Source organism: Poecilia formosa, unplaced genomic scaffold, assembly GCF_000485575.1.
Source record: "Poecilia formosa unplaced genomic scaffold, Poecilia_formosa-5.1.2 Scaffold212, whole genome shotgun sequence".
NCBI lineage: Eukaryota > Metazoa > Chordata > Actinopteri > Cyprinodontiformes > Poeciliidae > Poecilia > Poecilia formosa.
Window position 1 is genome coordinate 83,202 of NW_006800151.1, and position 18,995 is coordinate 102,196.

The 18,995-nt window shown below is 39.3% G+C and overlaps 1 protein-coding gene across 1 annotated transcript; it reads right to left on the reverse strand.

Moving 5' to 3' along the window:
• Window positions 1-765: 765 nt before the first annotated feature.
• Window positions 766-17,490, reverse strand: kcnj19a (potassium inwardly rectifying channel subfamily J member 19a). The gene is made up of 3 exons (XM_007567687.2): window positions 16,328-17,490; window positions 6,585-6,801; window positions 766-1,740 (listed from the first exon to the last, which is right to left on the reverse strand). Exons 1-3 carry the CDS (start codon window positions 16,991-16,993, stop codon window positions 1,076-1,078), a joined length of 1,548 nt encoding a protein of 515 aa, XP_007567749.1. The 5' UTR covers window positions 16,994-17,490; the 3' UTR covers window positions 766-1,075.
• Between the last annotated feature and the right edge of the window lie 1,505 nt (window positions 17,491-18,995).

The window sequence follows — 18,995 nt, forward strand, 5'->3', positions numbered from 1 at the left end:
GGTCCCTGTCTCTGTTTCTAACTGTTGTAGCCACAATAAGCTGAAAGACTCAGAGAAACAAAGGTTTTTGTTGGAAGCTAGGACTTTGTGCCCAGTTGTTTGGATAGTTTGTTAATTAAATGCCTCAGTGACCAAGCAAACGGTAGCGCTTCAAAGTTTTCACAAAGCTAAATACTGAAATTAGATCAAAAGGTGCACACAGTTCAAGATGGTGTGCACTTATGCAACCAGGTTATTTCATTATTCTTTCCATTTTTACATCAAAAAGATTTTTTTTCCTCTTGAATTGTGCATGAGGTAGGTAACCTCTGAAAGCTTAATTTCACTTTTCAACCTGACTTTCTTCAAAACTGAAAAAAATATGGCTATACATAAAGGTTTTACATATTTTTTTTCTTTGACTTTTATTTTACTTCCTCTGAAGTTTAGTATTTATGTGTATTTTATGTGGCCCTTTAGCATGTGAAACTAAGGTTGTGTGATTTGTTTGTGCCAATAAATCTGATTCTGATCCCAACAAGAGGAAAATGTTTTTGAAAGTTTTGAATATGTCAATAAATTTGTAACAACTTTTAAGATAATCTATTTCATTATTTCCCTCTTGGATCTTTCTGACAGAGTTTCAGTTTTGTAATTATTTATGCACAAAAAAAATCATTTTTTTTGTCTGTTTCAGCTCATCATATATACTTAATGTCGGGTTAAATAAGGTCTTGTAACGACACTTTGGTTTCAGCTAAAACATCAGGAATCGGACAAGGCAGAGAATATCAAACTGTATTTATTTTCATTTTAATATAATTTATACTTAATTAAAACTAAGATTGACTATTGAGTATAGTGGTGCATAAATAAAACAATAGACTTATTGTAGACATGCACAACTCTTCTCAGAATGATCCAGTAAATACGCGTCTTTAGTCTATTCCCACAGAAATCACAGTATTTCCAGTAGTGGTTTGTTCTCAAAGCAACAAAAACCAACAAGTTGCCTATAATCCTTCTTGCCCCATTATAATTGTTTTCGTTGTTTCCTGTATGCAGCACCTCATGTTTGGTTGTTCTTGTCCAGGTTTCAGCGGTCAGCATTCATTTTTCGTAGCTTTGGTGGCAGGTTGTCCTCCAGCCTCCCTCCGGCTGACAGAAGTGGGCTGTGCATGGGCATTGGAGTGGGTGACAGCGTGGTGGGTGGGCTGCGCTGGTACAGGTCTCCTGTCGACTGTGTCATGGGCTCAAAGCCCACCTTGAGTGACTTGAGTTGCAGCCGATTTTGTGCTCCGGGGCTGGGGGAGGAGCTGAGCCTCTGCAGCTTCAGGGGGAGGTCCCCTGTGCTGCACGCCTTCTCCGCATGCTGGGAGCTGAGCAAAAGCACCTTCCTCTGCAGGTCCTCCTTCCCCGACGAGCTCATCCTCTGCAGCTTGCTCGGCAGCCGGCCGCCCGCTCCTCCCTGACGGCCCCTCTCCTCTGAAGTGTTGATGCAATCCACGGAAAACACCCGGTTTCGCCGGGCGCCGTGGCTCTCAGTCAGTGCGGGGGTGGGAGTGGACAGAGGTGAAGGCAACGAGTTTTTCTCCTCCTGCTCTTTGACGCTGTATGGCGGTGTCGGCACCTCAAACGTGCTGTGGAACTGAGAGTAGTCCACTCTGAAGAAGCCTTCCTCCAGAGACATGACGGGCAGGAAGCGGTGGCCCCATAAAACCTCGTCTTCAGTGTATGACGTCCGCGCTTGGCATGTCATTCCTGCAAAACAGTGACGGATGAGTAATTATCTCAGTGACTTTCAATTAGTGAGGTCCAAATTAAGCATGCCTGTATTACTGAAAAACAAATTAATCACATGAAAAGCAATACTAAACTACATTTAATGGATGTCTCAGTTCAGGAAAGCAAATACAAGCTCTTAAAACCTAATATATTCATGTCTTTTCTAGTCACAAAGCATGCCTAATGTACTGTAGTGAAATAACAAGGATGACATTGCAAGAAGCAAAGCGTCTTTATATACGGTTGGAATAAGTGAAATCTTTCCGGGCTGCAGTTTGTAGAACCGTGTTGTGAGTTTATGTAATTTTCCGCTGCGGGTGTAAATTAGGATTGTGATTAGTGTGCATTGTTAGATGTGATGACAACCAGTAAAAACACAGCAAAAACACAAAATCTTACTAAGTATTTTTGTCTAGTTTCTAGTGCAAATGAATGGGTACACTTGAAATAGGACTAAACTAGCTAGCAAATAACTTTTCAGCAACATATAAGTGCTTGTTTTAAGTCAATAATTCCATGATATTGATGGAAAATTACTAGTTCCTCTGTCAGATTATTTCACTTATGGGAAAAATGTCTTGTTAAAAGTGAAATAATCTTTCAGAGGAACGTGGAACTTATTCATCAATATTAAGAAATCCTTCACTTGAAACAAGCACTTATATCCTGCTGAAAAGTTACTTGTAAGTTAGTTTTGTCTTGTATATCAAGGATATGCAGATATTTGCACTAGAAACTGGAAAAAATAAATATATACTTGGTAAGATTTTGTGTATTTGAGATGAAGTTGAATAACTTCAGTCAGCAGCCACTCACATACACACATCAGAGTTTTTAGATGTGCACTGCTCCTTCATGTGGACTTAAACTCTGTATTTTTTTTTACGGTAAGGGTACAGCAGAAGATTTACAGTAACCACACTGAGGTTGCTGTGTTGTTTCGTGGATAAAAAGAGCAGAGCTAAACGGAGATGGTTGTATTTGACTCCACAAATACAAAAGTGAAATGAGCTTCCGATAAAATAAATAAATAAATTCTGGTTTAACCTAAGAAATAGAAGAAGAAATCTGACCCACATGGAAGAGTTTGAAAAACAAAAAGTCATTGTTGATAGCCTGGACAGAGGAGACTGAAACAGAGCTTCCTGGCAGACATTCAAATTACTTTTTAGGGTGGAAACTAAAACAGTTTATCGCTCTGAACCTACCATAAAAATGCTCCCTGAAGCAGCAGCTGATCAGATGTAAGTCAAGTCTACAACCACCTGCTTGAGGCTGAGAAGGATTTGAAACTGAGGCGGAGTCTCGACTTCCAGCAGGACAGAGACCGTCAACATTCAGCCAGAACTACAGTGGACTAGCTTAGATCAAAACACATTGATGTGTTTAACTGGCCCAGTCAAAGTCCGGATCTAAAAAAACAATAATTTCAGTCTGTACATCCGCAAAGCTATTATAGAAATAGTAATTACCGCTTGCAGCCTTAATTGCAGCAGATAGTGTTATAAGATTTTTACTTTCTTCCACTTCACATGTTTGCCCTACTTTTTGCTGCTCTGTAGCATTGAGTCCCTAAAAGATGAAAGACATTGTAGTTTGATGTTTTAATGTGACAAAATCTGAAAAAACTTCAAGTGGCAAGAATATGTTTGCAAGTAACTCTTCATCTGCCAGCTGGCATTCTTTATTGGAGCAGCAAGAAGCACAGAATAAGATATAATGACCTGCAGAAGGTTTAAACCCGTCTTAGTCAATTTAGACTGGTTTGTGAATAAGCCAAGCTTCCTTGTGATCTTCATCAATACTGTTCTTTGGAAGGCTTTCACTAAATCTTTCCCCGTCTGTTCATTTTCTGTCTTGTCTTTGTTAGTTTTATTGGTATAAGTGGCTTAAAAAAATGAATTCCTTTCATGCACCAAACTGAAATTGAGCCAATGTCCAAAGAAAAAATAGTCATTTCTAAATATTAATATTAAATTTGCAATGGACTGACTGGCATCTTAAGTCTCAATTCTACTCACTTTGTGCTTTTGCTGCATTGTAGAGAAAAGCTGTACACCAATTGTCCCAGTGGAGATAATTTTTGCAATGTGCTGTAAAAACTCTCATATTTATTTCATTTAGAAGAATAATTGTTTTTGGAGGTTTATGATGATCAATAAGTGCACAGCTGTAATTTGTGTGTTGCAGTCTGAGTTTCTGTGGAGCTCTGCGGTTAGCTGAAGAGTAGGAGTATTATCACGTACCTCTGAGCGACGACGGGTGCAGTGTTATGTCATAGCCTGATTCTATTCCCGGCTCACCACACTTCATCTAACAAAACCATTTAACAGCCCTACATTACCTCAAAGGTCACTTTTTTAAAGTACTTTAGCCTAAAGTCTTGGCTCTGATTACAACGACGAGCGCTGTGTTAATTTTCAAGCACTTTTGTTATTTGAAGAGGGCTGTTTTTGTTTATTTCCCCCCTCATTTTGGTCAACACACATGACAACAGCAATACAGGAGCATTGGAGGCTTGTGGGTTTTGTGCCTGACAGGCATGCCATTTTAGCTTCATATCTCAGGCATCATATGGGTATCCACCCACCTGGATAATGTTCACTGCATCTTGCATAAAAATAAAAGCCCCCCAGCAACACAAATACTTGGCAGACAGCAAGCCGGACATCCCAGAAGAAGGTTCTTGTGAACATTTCTGGCAGCAGCTTTCACTGAATCTTAGCTTTGGGATGCATGAACCGAGGTTCTGAGGCTTGTGTTGAGTTTCAGGCGAAGTGGAAATTTCTGGGTTGTATTGTTCTGTCAGGAACAGATATTTAACTGGTTTATTTGGCAATTCCTTCATAGACTTTTGTTGCCAATTTTGAAGCATAATTCATCCTGCTGTTTGTGTGACATTTACTTAATGAAATGTTTCACCTCATAACAGGTGATTTTTTTTTTTTTGTCATTTAAAATGTTTTTCATTCATTCTACTTTGATGTTTGCACTTGCAGATTCTGCAAGTCTTCAGAAGATTTCATCACAGCAAAATTAAACAAACCTTTTATATGACGTTAGAATTGAGGCGAAAACCACTCAGTCCAACTATATGGTGCAGTTGAGAGCAAAGTTATTCAGATTTAGACATGGCCATTCTTCTGGTTAGAAATGACACAGGGATTTCATAAAAATGCGTGTTTAAGATTATTTACACCCTTCTTACACCCACTCTTTATTAGCATTACAGCAGTCAGACCCTGTGTGTATTTTCCGGACTGTAGAGCGCACCTCACTATAAGCCGCACCCATAAAGTTAAAAAAAAAAAAAACTGGAAACATACATATATAAACCGCACCTGGCTATAAGCCGCTGGTTTCTCCGCCGCTCGGTTATCCACAAGGAAAATAAATCTCCTGAATAAATCTGCCGATGCCGAACCACAGATTCGTTCACGCCGACCTTACATGCAGCGGCTATTAATCCATACTGCCAGATTGATAGCCTTCGACTTAAAGCTGCATCATATGAACTTCTTCATGTTGTTTCCTTGATGAGGGGGTATGAGTTTGAAAACATTTGTCCGTTGCGCCTGCTGCTCGCTTGTTCTAAACAAAAATTAGCACTTTCTTCTTCGATTTCCAATTTTGACTTCCAATGACTCGCTTCCTTAAGTGAGTCATCAGTTGCCCCCTGGTGGTTGAAGAAAAATCCACAGAAAAGCTGCACCGGGCTTTAAGCCGCATGGCTCAAAGCGTGGGGGAAAAGTAGCGGCTTATAGTCCGAAAAATACGGCAATTTCTGACTAGCATTTTTACGTTTCTAGTGCTATTTTTTACCATTTATTTTTGATGATGACATCCAAGTGCTTAAAATTTGAAGAGCCTAATCTTTAGCTTTGTCCAGATTTAAATGGAAACGTATTGGTAAAAATTTCAGTGCATTGGGCTTATGTGTGTGTCTTTATGGTTAGTGGTGACGTTTTTCTATTTCTGTGTATTTTAGGAGGATAAACCTTTACCCTGGCTGTTATTTATTTGTGCCTTTAATGCATAAGTGGAATCCAAACTATTTTGTTGAGTTTAAAAGTCAAATTCAGATTTTATTCGTTTGAAATGAAGTCGAAAGCCTTTAATGTTTGTACTTTTTGCTAACAATTATAAATGATCTGCCCACTAAGCTGTCTGGGTCAAGAAGAAAATGAAATGTCAGGACCTGCAAGATGTACATGAGACCTTGTGTAGGTGTTGCAGTTTGAGTATTTTAACATATTTCCTTCTCAGCGGCGCTGCGATGTTAATAAGACGAGCTGTTGCTCTCACGCTGATCCTTCCCTCCTGCCTCCCTCTGAGCTCTGTTGTCTCCACTACAAAAGTGGCAGAGTGCAGCAGGACGGATGGAGTCAGCGCAGAAGAGGGAAGATGAATTTATTTGCATTGGACTGTAGGGAGGAATCGTTCTGTTAAATATGCAACAGGGGGATCAGTGTTGCTGCTGAGGATTTTCTCTGCAGTAAGCAGGCTGTTCACCAACTCCTGCTTCTAACCGTCATCAGAGAAATGCTGCATGGAAACTCGGCACATTCATCACAGTGATGCACACTCCTGTGACCACAGGCATTTATTATGCATACAGTGGGCTTAAACTGATTATGGAGTAATAAAATATTCCTCATAATTCAATCAGGCGCTCATTCATATGTCATTCTTTCTCTTCTCTCTTTTTTTTAACATGAAAAATAGAAAAATAAGTTAATATTTACATTTTAACGCTGTGTGAATACTGAAGATAGGAATCGGTGGCAGCAGAAAAGTGGTAACAGGAACGGCTTTCTCACCCGTGGTCTCCACGATGCCCTCGAGGATAACGACGATCTCAAATTGTTCGTTCATGAGGGAGCGCTGCGATAAGTCGAAAAACGGACTTTTGGGATTTATTTCATGGCAGATTGTGAGAGGAGACACCAGGAAGAGCTGGTCTGCTCCCGTCCCGAAGCCGACGTCCAGCTCACACTGGTCCAGTGGCAGGAACTCTCCTTCAGGCGTCTGACGAGACTGGAGGATAACAATGAAAACCAAAATGGGAGAAAAAGAAGGAAGAGGCATTAAGTAAGAAGCATCACATAACAGTGACTTAGATGCCAAACATTCAGGATTTTCAGACAGTTGCATTAGTCTCAGAAGAATGAACACCTAATAAAATGTTTGCTTCCCTCATGATGAAGTCCTGAATATTTCAGCTCCTTGTAATTTAAATAATTTCTATACACCAGATCTGCAGGTTTGCTCCAAAACCAATCATTCTTTCTGGATGCCCAACAACGTGGTTCTTACCTTTTTTGTTTTTTCTTTTTTGCCAGAAAGTGTTTCTGAATACATGCACGAGCAATCCTCCTACACAAAAATCTCCACCTCTGCACCGCTCACAGCTTCTTTATCATCTCCCACACAAATACATGCATCCCATCTCTGCTCCCTTCCAAACAAACAAGAAAATATTCATGAAGTTTTACAAGAATCACTTCTCACAAACTATGTAGTTTTTAGCATTTTAGCATTTATGTAGCTATGGCATAAAAAGTTAAAGTATTTACAAAAAGGTTAAATAGTAGTGATGAAGTACTTAATATTTTTAAATAAAGTTAAAAAAATATGTAAGGAGGCTGATTTGTGCCACAGTGTTACCTTAAACCATTTAGTCCAGCCTTGAGGATATGTTACTGCTTCATTATTTAGGCTACATTAGCGATAGTATTTCGGCTTCGTCATCTCTGTGCCAAATCCTGTCATCCTCCACAATAAGCTTTTTCACAGTGGAAATCTACTTCACCCATACAGTAGTGGCATATAGAAACCTTAAGGATATTTCTTAATATTTAAAGGATTTGAGTCGCAGTTAGAAATAAACCAGTTACACATGCTAACAATCGCTACCTCAGCTTGAGCAAATACACATCTAGAGGTCAACTTTTTGTCTTTGTTCTGGTTTAAAACATCAACATTAGGGCTGGGAGATGTAAGCATAGTGTTCAAAAGCATGTTTGCATGATAAGAATTTTGCTTTATAATAACAAAGACATTTTCATTAAGGTTTGCAAACCCAGAAAACTGCCAGTGCTGTGATTATTGCTTGCTGTTTGAAATATTTATTTTATCCCAGTATTGGTTCATAATGTTGCGGTGAAACAAGTTTGAAGCTTCAACATAAAGAAAAAGCACTTAGACTCTTATTGCATATGATTAAAATGTCTGGTGGTTCTACTGTTTTTTGTTCCACAATAAAATAACTTAAAAACATTGCTGCATTTTTTTTCTCATTTTAATTAGATACTAGTTAATATAGTACCTTGATTTCTCTCCCTATTGTAATTGTGACACTTATAATTTCATCAGAGATGGTGCTGCATTGCTGATATAGCAAAAGCATTCTTCAGTGGATATTTATGTAAAATAGTGCATTGTTCTCCTTTTATTTAATTGTGTGTGTGTGCGTGTGTGTGTTGGTCGCAAAGCTATTGGTTGCTAAAGGTCATTCAGTAGTGCTTGCTCCAAATGACTATTTTTTTGTAAACATTTTATTTTTAATAGTTATTTACATTTAATCTTTATTGGGTTACTATTGCTAGTACCCGAAATGATCCTCTACATTGTTTGTTTGTACTGTCGACACAATAAGGTGTTATTCCTCTGATTTTTGCCCATATTGAGACGACCGTATCACACATTTGCAGCAGGATTTTATTTTTTGGTTGCAGTATGTTGAACCTCCTGTTTCACCACATCTTGGAAGAAGTCTGTTGCATTGAGATCGGGTAACCATGAAGGTCACTGGACCAAAGTGAACTTATGTTCCAGGAACCAGTTTGAGACTATATGAGCAAACAAAATGAGTGTTTCAGGCTCATGTCAGTTTGCCTTATCCAGGTATTGCTGGTATTTCTCTCACACACACACACCAGGTGAAAAGAGTGGCAGCAATGCACTTATATAGCTGGTGTTAGTGCAGGTCTTATTTTTTTTCATCCAAGCTTTATGCATCCTGCAGACATATTACTCAGAGTCGAGTATCATTCTGACCTCCCGGGAATTTCACTCTGCACTGCGTCCGTCTGAGACACAAACTGTGGAAGAGGGGTGAGTAAACAGGCTTTGGATTGCCAGAAAACACCAGCTTTTTTCCCTCTCCTGTGCATGTCAGTGAAATGCCCCCATTTTAGTAGGAGAAGGCCTTTGATGCTGGTTCGGAGAGTGTTCGAATGTTTGGCCCTTCCAGGCTGCTGAATCCTGTTTGGTGTCATTCCCTCCATGAGGGTGAGCTCGGGATAGCTTTGGGAAGTTCTGCATTTCATTTTCTGTCTTTGTCACTTAAGATTTAGAAGATGGATGACTGTATGCAAATACTGACTGTTGAAGCTCCTCACATAGGGCCCATGGCAAAGTGCTGCGGTCCCCCCTGCACAGAGATTCAGAGATAGACGAGCTTGTCGACTGTCTGTTTGTTTTTTTTCTTCTTTGAATCTGACATGCTATTCTAACAAAAGAGCAGATTTCCATCCTGAACCTCAGAGGATGGGACAACAAACTCATTGTATTCATTTTATTCAATGCTTTTAGGGAAATGGTGCAGAAAAAGAACTAGACATTTGTGTTGGAGAGAAATGGTTACATTTGCATGTCAGTAGAAGTGTAGCTGTTTTTTTTTTATTCTCATAAGACGTGAAGCTTTCGTTCAACCAGAATAAAGTGCCCATACGTTCTGCTAGAACAGGATTACTCAGTATCCACAGAATCGAAAGATGATGAGTTTAAAGATTCACCATTCCCTCTTGAACAATTTCTCTGGATCTCTCAGTCTCTTGTATGCTCTTCTATTCTGTTCTATCCATAGATTTTCAATAGGGTTCCAGTCTCGATAGTGGCTCTACCACAGACAAATGGTGATTTTATGTCGGGTGGTGGTGTATCCATACCTTTTGTTATCTTGATAAAATACCCATAGGCGGTTTATTTTCAGATGAGTAACAAGGTCACAGCAATAGGTATGAGGATCTTTTCTCAAATATTCAGCCCATGTTTTATTGTGTGTTAGTTGGCGAATAGCTTAGTCATTGTCAAGTCTGACCAAAGCTCGCCATTCCAGTTGAACACCTAGTAGCATTAAGCAAACTCCAACAGTGAACTTTGGAGATCTTTGTGCCTCTCATACCGTCTTCCTCACTGTATGCGATGTCAAGAAAAACTCAGATCCTTTCCCAGTCTTGCTTGTCAAAGGATCCTGATCTATTCTGAGATTTTTCCTGTAAAATTTTAAGTTACAGCGCACTGCATAAAACACAGAATCTTACTAGGTATTCTGGTTTAGTTTCTAGTGCAAGTATCTTAGTACACTGAAAAGGATATATTGGTGAAACATGCAGTAATAATTAGACAACTGCTGCACACGAACACTTGAATAACTTTAAATTAAATCCTGCAATGATGATAAGAAATCCTGGCCACTGTGTCTCATTATTTATTGGCTAGACTTTATGTAAGTGTGTCTAAAATAAGATTACTGTGGAGGCTTGTGTTCTTTCAATATTAAAAATTAGACACTAATGGATGGTGCTTGAAATATGAAGTCTAATCATTTTCTTTTTAGACTTTGCGCTCTTTTTTTTGTTCCCCTTTCCCTGTTTAAGTATGTTTTAGTTCTTTGTATGGCACTTAGCAGCAGAGAGGTGTGTCAAAATGTCATTCGAAATTATACTGTACAGGCTCCTAAATCAGAAACAAAATGGCATTTTAGTCTTTTCAAGTTCTGAAGGTTCATGCACACCGTCGGTGTTTGTGAACGGGTGTGTAGGAGGAGAACATCCACAGACTAGAGAGAATCGAACTTCTGCAAATGTATTGCTTGTAAAATACTTCACCGGGGGGAAAAGACGTCACACCTTTTTCCAAAGCAAAACCTGCAGTTTGGAAACAGTTTGATGCAGATAGCTAAACAGAGTTTAGATGTCTTGGACAGATGTGAGCAGAAAACCTTCGCTGTGCGCAAGTTGTAAGAACTTGTGTAAAAAAAAAAAAGTTTAAATAGTAGGGCCTTGAGCTGCAGAGATTTGAAAAGATTTTTGGGTTTGAGGCTGACTAATCAATGCCTGCAGAGCTCCCTCCAGCAATCCTCCGCTCAATCATGCAGTTGGAACTGTTTCGTATTGGGAAAGCAATACTGAGAATATTTCACTTATGCCTGAAATAGATGGCACCTCTCAAGTACTGAAAATACATAAAAAACATGTTACTCATTTTTATTTGAGCTGGGGGTTTTTATGCCATTTTTTTCCCCACTTAGTCCTTTACATGCCCACCCTCCCTCCATCCTCCCAGTAAAACCAGTTAACATTTCGGGGAGGATTATTTACCAGCACGCCCTTCGAAGCTGTCAGACACCCAACAGAGCTGCCACTCTGTGGGTGACGGCTCTCACTGGTCTGTTTCACCACATTTTCTGCCTCCTGTCGTCAAGCAATCCTCCACTACATCCCAGCAGGTCTGCAGGCTACCGACATGATGCCCAGAGCCGTGCAAACTGGAACATGCATTCTTGTGAATGTTTCCATCCAATTTCTTTTCCAAACCATCTTTTTGTGGAATCGGCTGCAAACTTTGTTCATAGTTCAAAGTGTCTGCAGATGGCAACTTCAAAGTGTTGCCATTCTCATTTGAATTTGTGTGTAAATTTGGCCAAATCATATGATCTGTTCCATCGTAGCTTTGACTGAAGTGGAATTTTCACTCTCTAGATCTGAACAAGTAAAAAAAAAATCATTTAATTCAGTAGAAAATTTCATTTTCTTCATTTTACACGGATTTCTATAAAAATGCAATCTTTTAATTTCCCACATTACAATACAAACATTTTCCTTGTCAGTGTAGACTCAATGCACACTGCATAAATCAAGAAAGAGGTACTTAAGACTTTTATGAACTGAAAAGTGATGTAAATTTGGGTCAAACTGGAAATGCATCTCTTGAACTGGATCTAGAACTTGGTTTTTGTTTGAATCCAGGTAGCATTTAGGGATGGGCAACACGGACTTCAAATTTTATCACAATAATTTGCAGAAATTATTGTAAGAGCTATAAGAGATAATTAAATATATCCCTGCAATGATTTTCTGTTTTTGGCAGTAGTTTAGTAATGGTAAGCCCATCGTATTTTCATATTTACTCAATGTTCGTATAGAAACATCAGTGGAAAAACAGCTATTGTGTTTGGCAAACTATGATTAGTTTATCGTAGTCACAATTGTTTGTGATAATCATGAATAACATAATAATTAACCATATCCAGCAATCAAAATCACACTGATAAAATAAACTTTTTTGCACTGTGCAGGAAATATTATTCATGTTTTTTTTAGTAAAGCCGACACTTTGGCAAAATGTCTCCACCACCAGGTCTCTCCTGCAGACCAGCGGAGAGGCAGATTGCTGCTGGACTCTCCAAACGTGACCCAAAACGTCTTACTCTGGCGTCCTGGGCATCACCAAAGGCCAAAAGGAGAACCAACATGCAGCATGAAGGCGTAGGCAGATGGCCACAGACCCATTTCAAACCAAAAAGGGTCAGTGGGTCTATGGATTGCACTCAGAGTGATGAAAGACTGCAGCTTTTATCCTACACAGTAGCACTTTTGTCAGCTCTATCCACATATCACCGCTGAATATGACATGTAGAGTAGTGATATACTTAGTAAAGGTCATATTTGCCGTCATTAAGTAAAAGTGGCTGCATTGTTTTGATCATTTTCTAAAAGAAAAAGTTGCATCTTGCCACAGTTCTGCTTATTCCAAGAATGTTTCTTTTAATATAAGTGTCATGTAAAATGTTTAATAACCTCTGGCAATATTTCCTGGCCTGCTCAACTTCTAATTAATCAAAGTTTTAGATTAGATGTGTTAAAATTAAAGAATTAACACATAATCAAAAGGGGGAAAATAATAAAAGGGAGGAAATTATTATGTTTTACTCAATTATGAACATAAACCATCTTCCATCAATTTTCTTGACTCAACAGCTTTATTTTTAATAGATATCAACACTGATGTGGATACTTGGATTGTATTTTCGGTTGGATAACCAGAATTAATTTTGAGCCAATCGACAACCAAAGAGCCAGATTAATAAGGGAGGCACCCTTATTAATGTCTGCCAAAATCTGCAGAGCAATTCATCATGTAACTGTGAGAAACGGAAAGCTGAAAACCAGAAAAAACCCACCCAGGTTTTCCGTTTGCTTCAGTTAAACAGGGCAGTGTTGATCATGTCTGCACTAAAAGAGAAGAAAACCAATTATTTGGTTCTGCATGTCTGTGTCAGATGTAAGGGAAACATGAGGAACTGCTTGTCTTATCTCAATGAAGTGGCATTTCTTCACATTTCTATAATATGAATCTGTGAAAAATATCCTCACAGTGCAGGGTGCAAGTTTTTTTTTTCACAAACACATTGACATAGTCACTAAGTTAAACTGAAATCTCCAAAGACTAGGGACCCCCTATAAAAACTGCCTATTTTAAACATACCTTTAATATTCTTTGATACGTACAACAGAAACCACTGTGGTGCAGATGCTAATATCTGTTCTTCCTTAACTCCACTCCTGGAAACTATAGCCAATCGATGAAAGGTGCTTCTGGATTGGCTGCTTTGCTACCGATAGCTAATAGCATGTCAAGTAGCATTGCAGATGGGTATTTCTACTCCCAAAGCTGCCTTTTCTTTTGAATATTTGAGAAAATAACCCACAAATATGCACATTTTGTAGTTATGTTCCACAGAAAAATCATGCAGAGGTTGATAATAGTTGAAAAGTCATTTTTTATGATCCATCTGCCAGGTTGTCAGTCAGGTTGTGCCAGGTTCAACTTCATTTCTCAGACATGACAGACGCCCATCTGCTCTACAGTAAAACTGGCATGTCTTCTATTGCACTCATGTTTGCTTTCATAATTTTTAATAAGGCTGCACAATATATTGACTCACAGACATAATCACAGTACCAGTGTGTGCAGTATCGCCGTTGCAAAGGACTGTTTGGATGCAGTATTTGGTAGATTATTAAATTTAAACCTCAGGGATTCATGCTCTGGATATCAGTGACGTATTCGGTCAATGGCATGAGTTTTAAGTGCACATTCTGCAAACAATTACATTGTGTAATGGCACGGAAAGATTAAAGTCATAAAAAAAACGTGGGTTAATCACAATAAAAGTCGTCATTGCACTTTTCAGCAGTGGTATCAGAATTACGTATTTTCCAGATATCCTAATCTTTAAAACATGCTGTTACAGTCGGGTACATATACTGAGCTAAAACTGAGAAAATGTCAAAATAAAAGCTGAAAAATGTATATAAAGCCAGGAGAACTGTAGCTTAAGGTCACTTTAAAGTACATCAAATAAGTGTTCCTACTTGAAGGCAAAGTACAGTTTAGTTTGAACTTCTAACACAATTTAAAGTGAGTTAAAATCACTCCAATAACACTTTTAAAATGTGTTCATATGTGAAATTATTTGAAATACTACAGGACTGTATCAGCTGTTCATTTACTCACAGCTTTAGGATCAGGCTGGAGTCAAAGTTTGCCCCCGTCTCCAACAGCTTTAAAATATCTCCTCCCTCTTCTTTGTATTTTCCTTTGAGCCCTGAATGAGACGGAGCTGTAGCTCAACAGCACCACCAACATCTCCAAGAGGGAAGTGCATGTCCAGCATTCAGCTTGAATAATTTTTCATTTATCCAAAAAACTTATGTGGCATGTGATATTTAAAGGCATTTGCATAGCAAACAACGCATTTGTTTCCGGAGTGACTCACCTGATCCGTTTGTCTCTTTGGTGATTTGCGCTCTGGCAGAGCTGCAGTATGGGTAAGAGAGTTTTTGAAGCGAGAGAACAAGGTTAGACCACAAAGCCCTGGAGCAAATGTAAGTGTACGGTGGTTGCCATGTTTATTTATTTTTTTCACAGAAAGAGAAACTGTGCAAATTTTGTACAGTTTGCAGCAAGATTTGGAAGCTCATGTCTAGTTTTCCAAAGATAAAAAAGACGTTTCAGACTATGCTGGGTTCAAAGGTTCATAACATGGGCTCCCATTTTTTGCTTTATAATTTTTTTCATTTCCCAAGACTATTTAGATGATATCACACATATTAAAGGTTGTATGTAGACTTTGCTGCACAGGAGATTTGTGGTAAAGTTTTGTGACTCTACTTCCCGTTTGTGGGTCTGTTACCCTCCTTCGTGCTCCTCAGTGTGGAGCAGCTCTATCCTCCCTGCCTCCTGCTCTCCGCCTGCCTACATGCATCATTAAGCTGACCAACGCTGTGTGTGGAAGAGAACACAGACATAAACAAGCTCCAAGCACATCGCTAATGCAGTTTGTCTTCTTTTATGGCCCATTTTGCTCACCGAACATGGATGTGGCTGAAAGGAGCTCCGTGGTGATAATTAAAAGAAGAGCCAGCGGACCTCGCCGCTGTTTGTGTTGTAATTTTCTGCATTGCTGCTCATTTTCAGAGTGTGAGGTTCATTAGCTGTGTTAACTACAAAATAAAAAAAAAACCTGCTGAGTGCTTCATTAGTAGAGTTGTTCATTTCCTTCTGTTTAACTTCTTTTAACGGTTTTCGAAGATTGCAGTTGAAGTTTGCATCCAACGTTGGGGATCTCCTCACTTTCTCTGCATCTTCCAGTCACATTAACTCAGAATCTCCAGTTTTTGTGAAGAAACTGAGGTAACTGTCCACTCTGCAGCTCTCCAGTCATAATCCATCACTGCCTTTTCACACAGATCCTGATGGTTTGAGGTTTACCAGCCTATAGATCTGCCAACCAACCTCATGCACGGGGATTATCCTAATTCTACCTTAAATCTGCTTTGTTAAACAAGGTGTGCATGTGTAAAATGGTCTATTTTCGTGCAGCTGAGGATCAAATGTTAATTTTAACCTTTTGCTTTATTTGAAGTTGCTACTTTTATTCCAAAGAAGCCAAAGTGAATAAGGTCTCTTCAGATATAAGCTGTCAGTCAAGAGTGCAGCCATATATATATTATACAAATGAAAGAACTGTGTCATGCATGAGAGGAAAATAATAGTTTAAAGGTTTAATTCATAAAGTAGAGCAGGTAGGGTAAAGTACAACCAGCCTCTCATCTGCATTACTTTGTGAAAAAAACCCCAGAGTGTCTGATGCATTCAGCTTCTATTCATCACAAATCTGGAACAAACTTCCAGAAAACTGCAAAACAGCTGAAACACTGAGTACTCTAGATCTAGTCTAAAAACCCAGCTGTTTTAAGCTGCCTTTGGTTTGCATAAGTGGAACATAGATTGACATATTTGATGTGTATTTATTTTATAATTTTGATTATGGTACTTGACAAAATATGCTTTTTGCTTGTTTCATAATTGGTGACTGACTGATGTTTTTATGACGTAAAGCACTTTGAATTTTCTTGTTGCTTAATTATGCTACACAAATAAACTTGACTTGTTCCACTTGGCATTGCGCTAAGTTGCGCGTTCTGCTTACCTTTATGAGTTTGCACCTGATCTGCGCGGACACCATGTGGCTGTTGCGCAGGTTGCCCACTCGGAACATGAGGCAGAGTTTGCCGTCTCTTTGGGAAATCACTGCGTCCTGGCTGAACATGAGCGTCTCCGCGCGTTTCTTAGGCTGGGACATTTTGATGAACATGCAGCCGATGAGGAAGGCGTCCACGATGGAGCCCAGCAGCGACTGGAACAGGAAGAGGATGATCCCCTCCGGGCACTTCTCGGTGATGTACCGGTAACCGTAGCCGATGGTGGCCTCGGTCTCGATGAAAAAGAGGAACGCTGAAGGGAAGTTGTAAACGTTCGCCACGCAGGGGGTGTAGGACGGATCGTGGCCGTGATTTAGATCCCCCCTGATGTAAGCAATGATCCACCACATCGATGCCATGACGAGCCAAGCGATGGTGTAGGTGAGGATGAAGATGAGCAGGTTCCAGCGCCACTTCAGGTCCACCAGGGTGGTGAACAGGTCGGAGAGGTACCTGCTGGTCTCCCCGCCGAGGTTTCCGTGCTGCACGTTGCAGCGGCCGTTCTTCTCCACGAAGCGTTGGCGTTTCTTCTTCACCGGGGCAGAGAAAGTAGTTGCCCGGTTGGTGTTAACCACCTGGTAGTCTTCTCCAAATTTCCTCCGAAGTGCTGCCATGTCCGCCCGTCTGGTGTTAACTAGCGCAACAGTCGCAGTTTAATCCATGATGTGTTTAGAGTTTTAGTCTCCAACGGATTGGTTACCTGCAGTGCGTAAAATACGCCATGGCCACTTCAGTGCGCACAGCGGATCCTGGGAATTATGAAAAACAAAAGCAAACTAACAAAAAAATAAATAAATACCTGCTGCCTCTTTGCTTTTATTACACAATAGGTATTCGCTTGCTGAAAAGCTCCGCTGTCCTCTTGGTTATTTCACATCACACCAACGAGTCTCTGCTCTTCTCCGTGCGCTCTCCTCAGCCTCTGTGTGTTCCGACTGGCGCGTCGCTCAGTAGCGCAGGAGCCGTCCACCACACACCGCTTCTGGTGGGATGTTATGGTTAAAGAGAGAAGAGGGAGTACTGGAGAAGCAGAGAGAGGAAGGGAAAGGGGCAGGAAAAGAGGAGGAGAGAGTTACACAATATGAGAGGTGGGCAGCTTGACTCCAGTTCAGCTGGTCAGTTAATAGATCATAGGTTCATTCTGAAAAATTAACCAGATGGATAATTTATTCCTCTTCTTTTTTCATGAGAGTTTTAATTAAGCTGTATTCTCCTGTGTGATTAAGGAGCATTGATGGAAGATGAAAACAAATATTTAAATTGATGATATTAGAGAATCATAGGACTAAGTCAAACGGTGCCACCTGCTGGATGGGCCGTCCATGTGCATTTAAAACCTGACCAACTGGGGTGCAGGTGATCTGGCGCTACAAGTAGCTATGACAGTGTTCAGAAAAGTATTCACACCCTTGGAGGGGAGAAAAAAAGTTTGTAGTGCATTTATATTCAGCTTCCATTATTTTAGTTCTGCTTAGTAAAAATCCAAGTTGTCTTCAGGAGTCACTTTATTAATAATGATTTAATAGAGTCCAGATGTTTACAATTTATTAAGAAGAATCCAGCTGTTCTTTAAGAACCTCTGGTGTTTTGTTAGAGAATATACAGACTTCCTTAGCCATAAAGTCTAAGAAACACAACAGATAGATCTGGAAGAAACCAGGTGTAAAGTTTAAGCAGTAAAAGACGCTGAATGTAATGAATCATATAGGGAGTATTTTTTTTTATATATATGTAGAAATGAGGATAAAGGAAGAGAGGTGACACCATGTTGGATGGCTTCTATAGGCTGTTGGAGGTTTTTCAGAGATGGATTCTGCTGCTGCTGTTTAAAACTCAGGTCACAGATTGCACCACACTGTGACATCACATCATTATCTCCCTACTCCCATTATTATTATTATTATTTTTTTACTAGTGGTTTGAGAGGAACATTCTCTGGTCTGAACGAGATATATATATATATATATATAATATATATATATGTGTGTGTGTGTAATCTCCACCACCTAAAAGCATATTTTTTGCAAATTATTTCTAAAAAGAAAAAAATGTGTGTAAAGCATCATATACAAGACACTTAGTTGCACTTATTCATTTAAAACCAGGCAAAAATCTTAGTTCAGCATCTATTTGTTTTATCTTATGTGCACATTCAAAATTAAAATACAAAACTGTACAAGATTTTATCCACAAAAGTATTGGATCATATCAGAGGTACATTTGTCATTTCGCGAACATCTGCAGAAAAATGCACCTTTGTTGTTATTGTTAACAAAAGAGCAGGATGGGAAAATGGCTGCTTCACAGAATACAAAGGAGCTGAATGTCGACTATTTCATAAGATCCGATTTTACGGTACTAAATGTTAGATCTGATAATCTTACATCAGATGACAAAATCCACTTTAAAACTGAGTGATCTGATGTAAGATTTGATTTTAAAGGCGAAATGAAGGATCTGTCTTGTTGATGATTTAATTTTCAGATAGTAAATGTTTTCAAGTGTCACACAAGCTGCATTTGTTTTTATCAGAACCCTGTTTAAATCTGATTCTGCTGATGATTTATATGATTTTGAGGCACTGCAGTCAAGTCACTCTTGATATACAAGAAGTCA

What these genes read in the sequence shown, in the direction of transcription:
- kcnj19a (XM_007567687.2), bottom strand. Translation starts at nt 16,993, where the DNA reads ATGGCAGCACTTCGGAGGAAATTTGGAGAAGACTACCAGGTGGTTAAC. An exon ending in TCAGGTGCAAACTCATAAAG is followed by an intron (nt 6,802 to 16,327) that starts GTAAGCAGAACG and finishes GTTATCCTCCAG; the next exon opens with TCTCGTCAGACGCCTGAAGG. An exon ending in GGGCATCGTGGAGACCACGG is followed by an intron (nt 1,741 to 6,584) that starts GTGAGAAAGCCG and finishes ACTGTTTTGCAG; the next exon opens with GAATGACATGCCAAGCGCGG.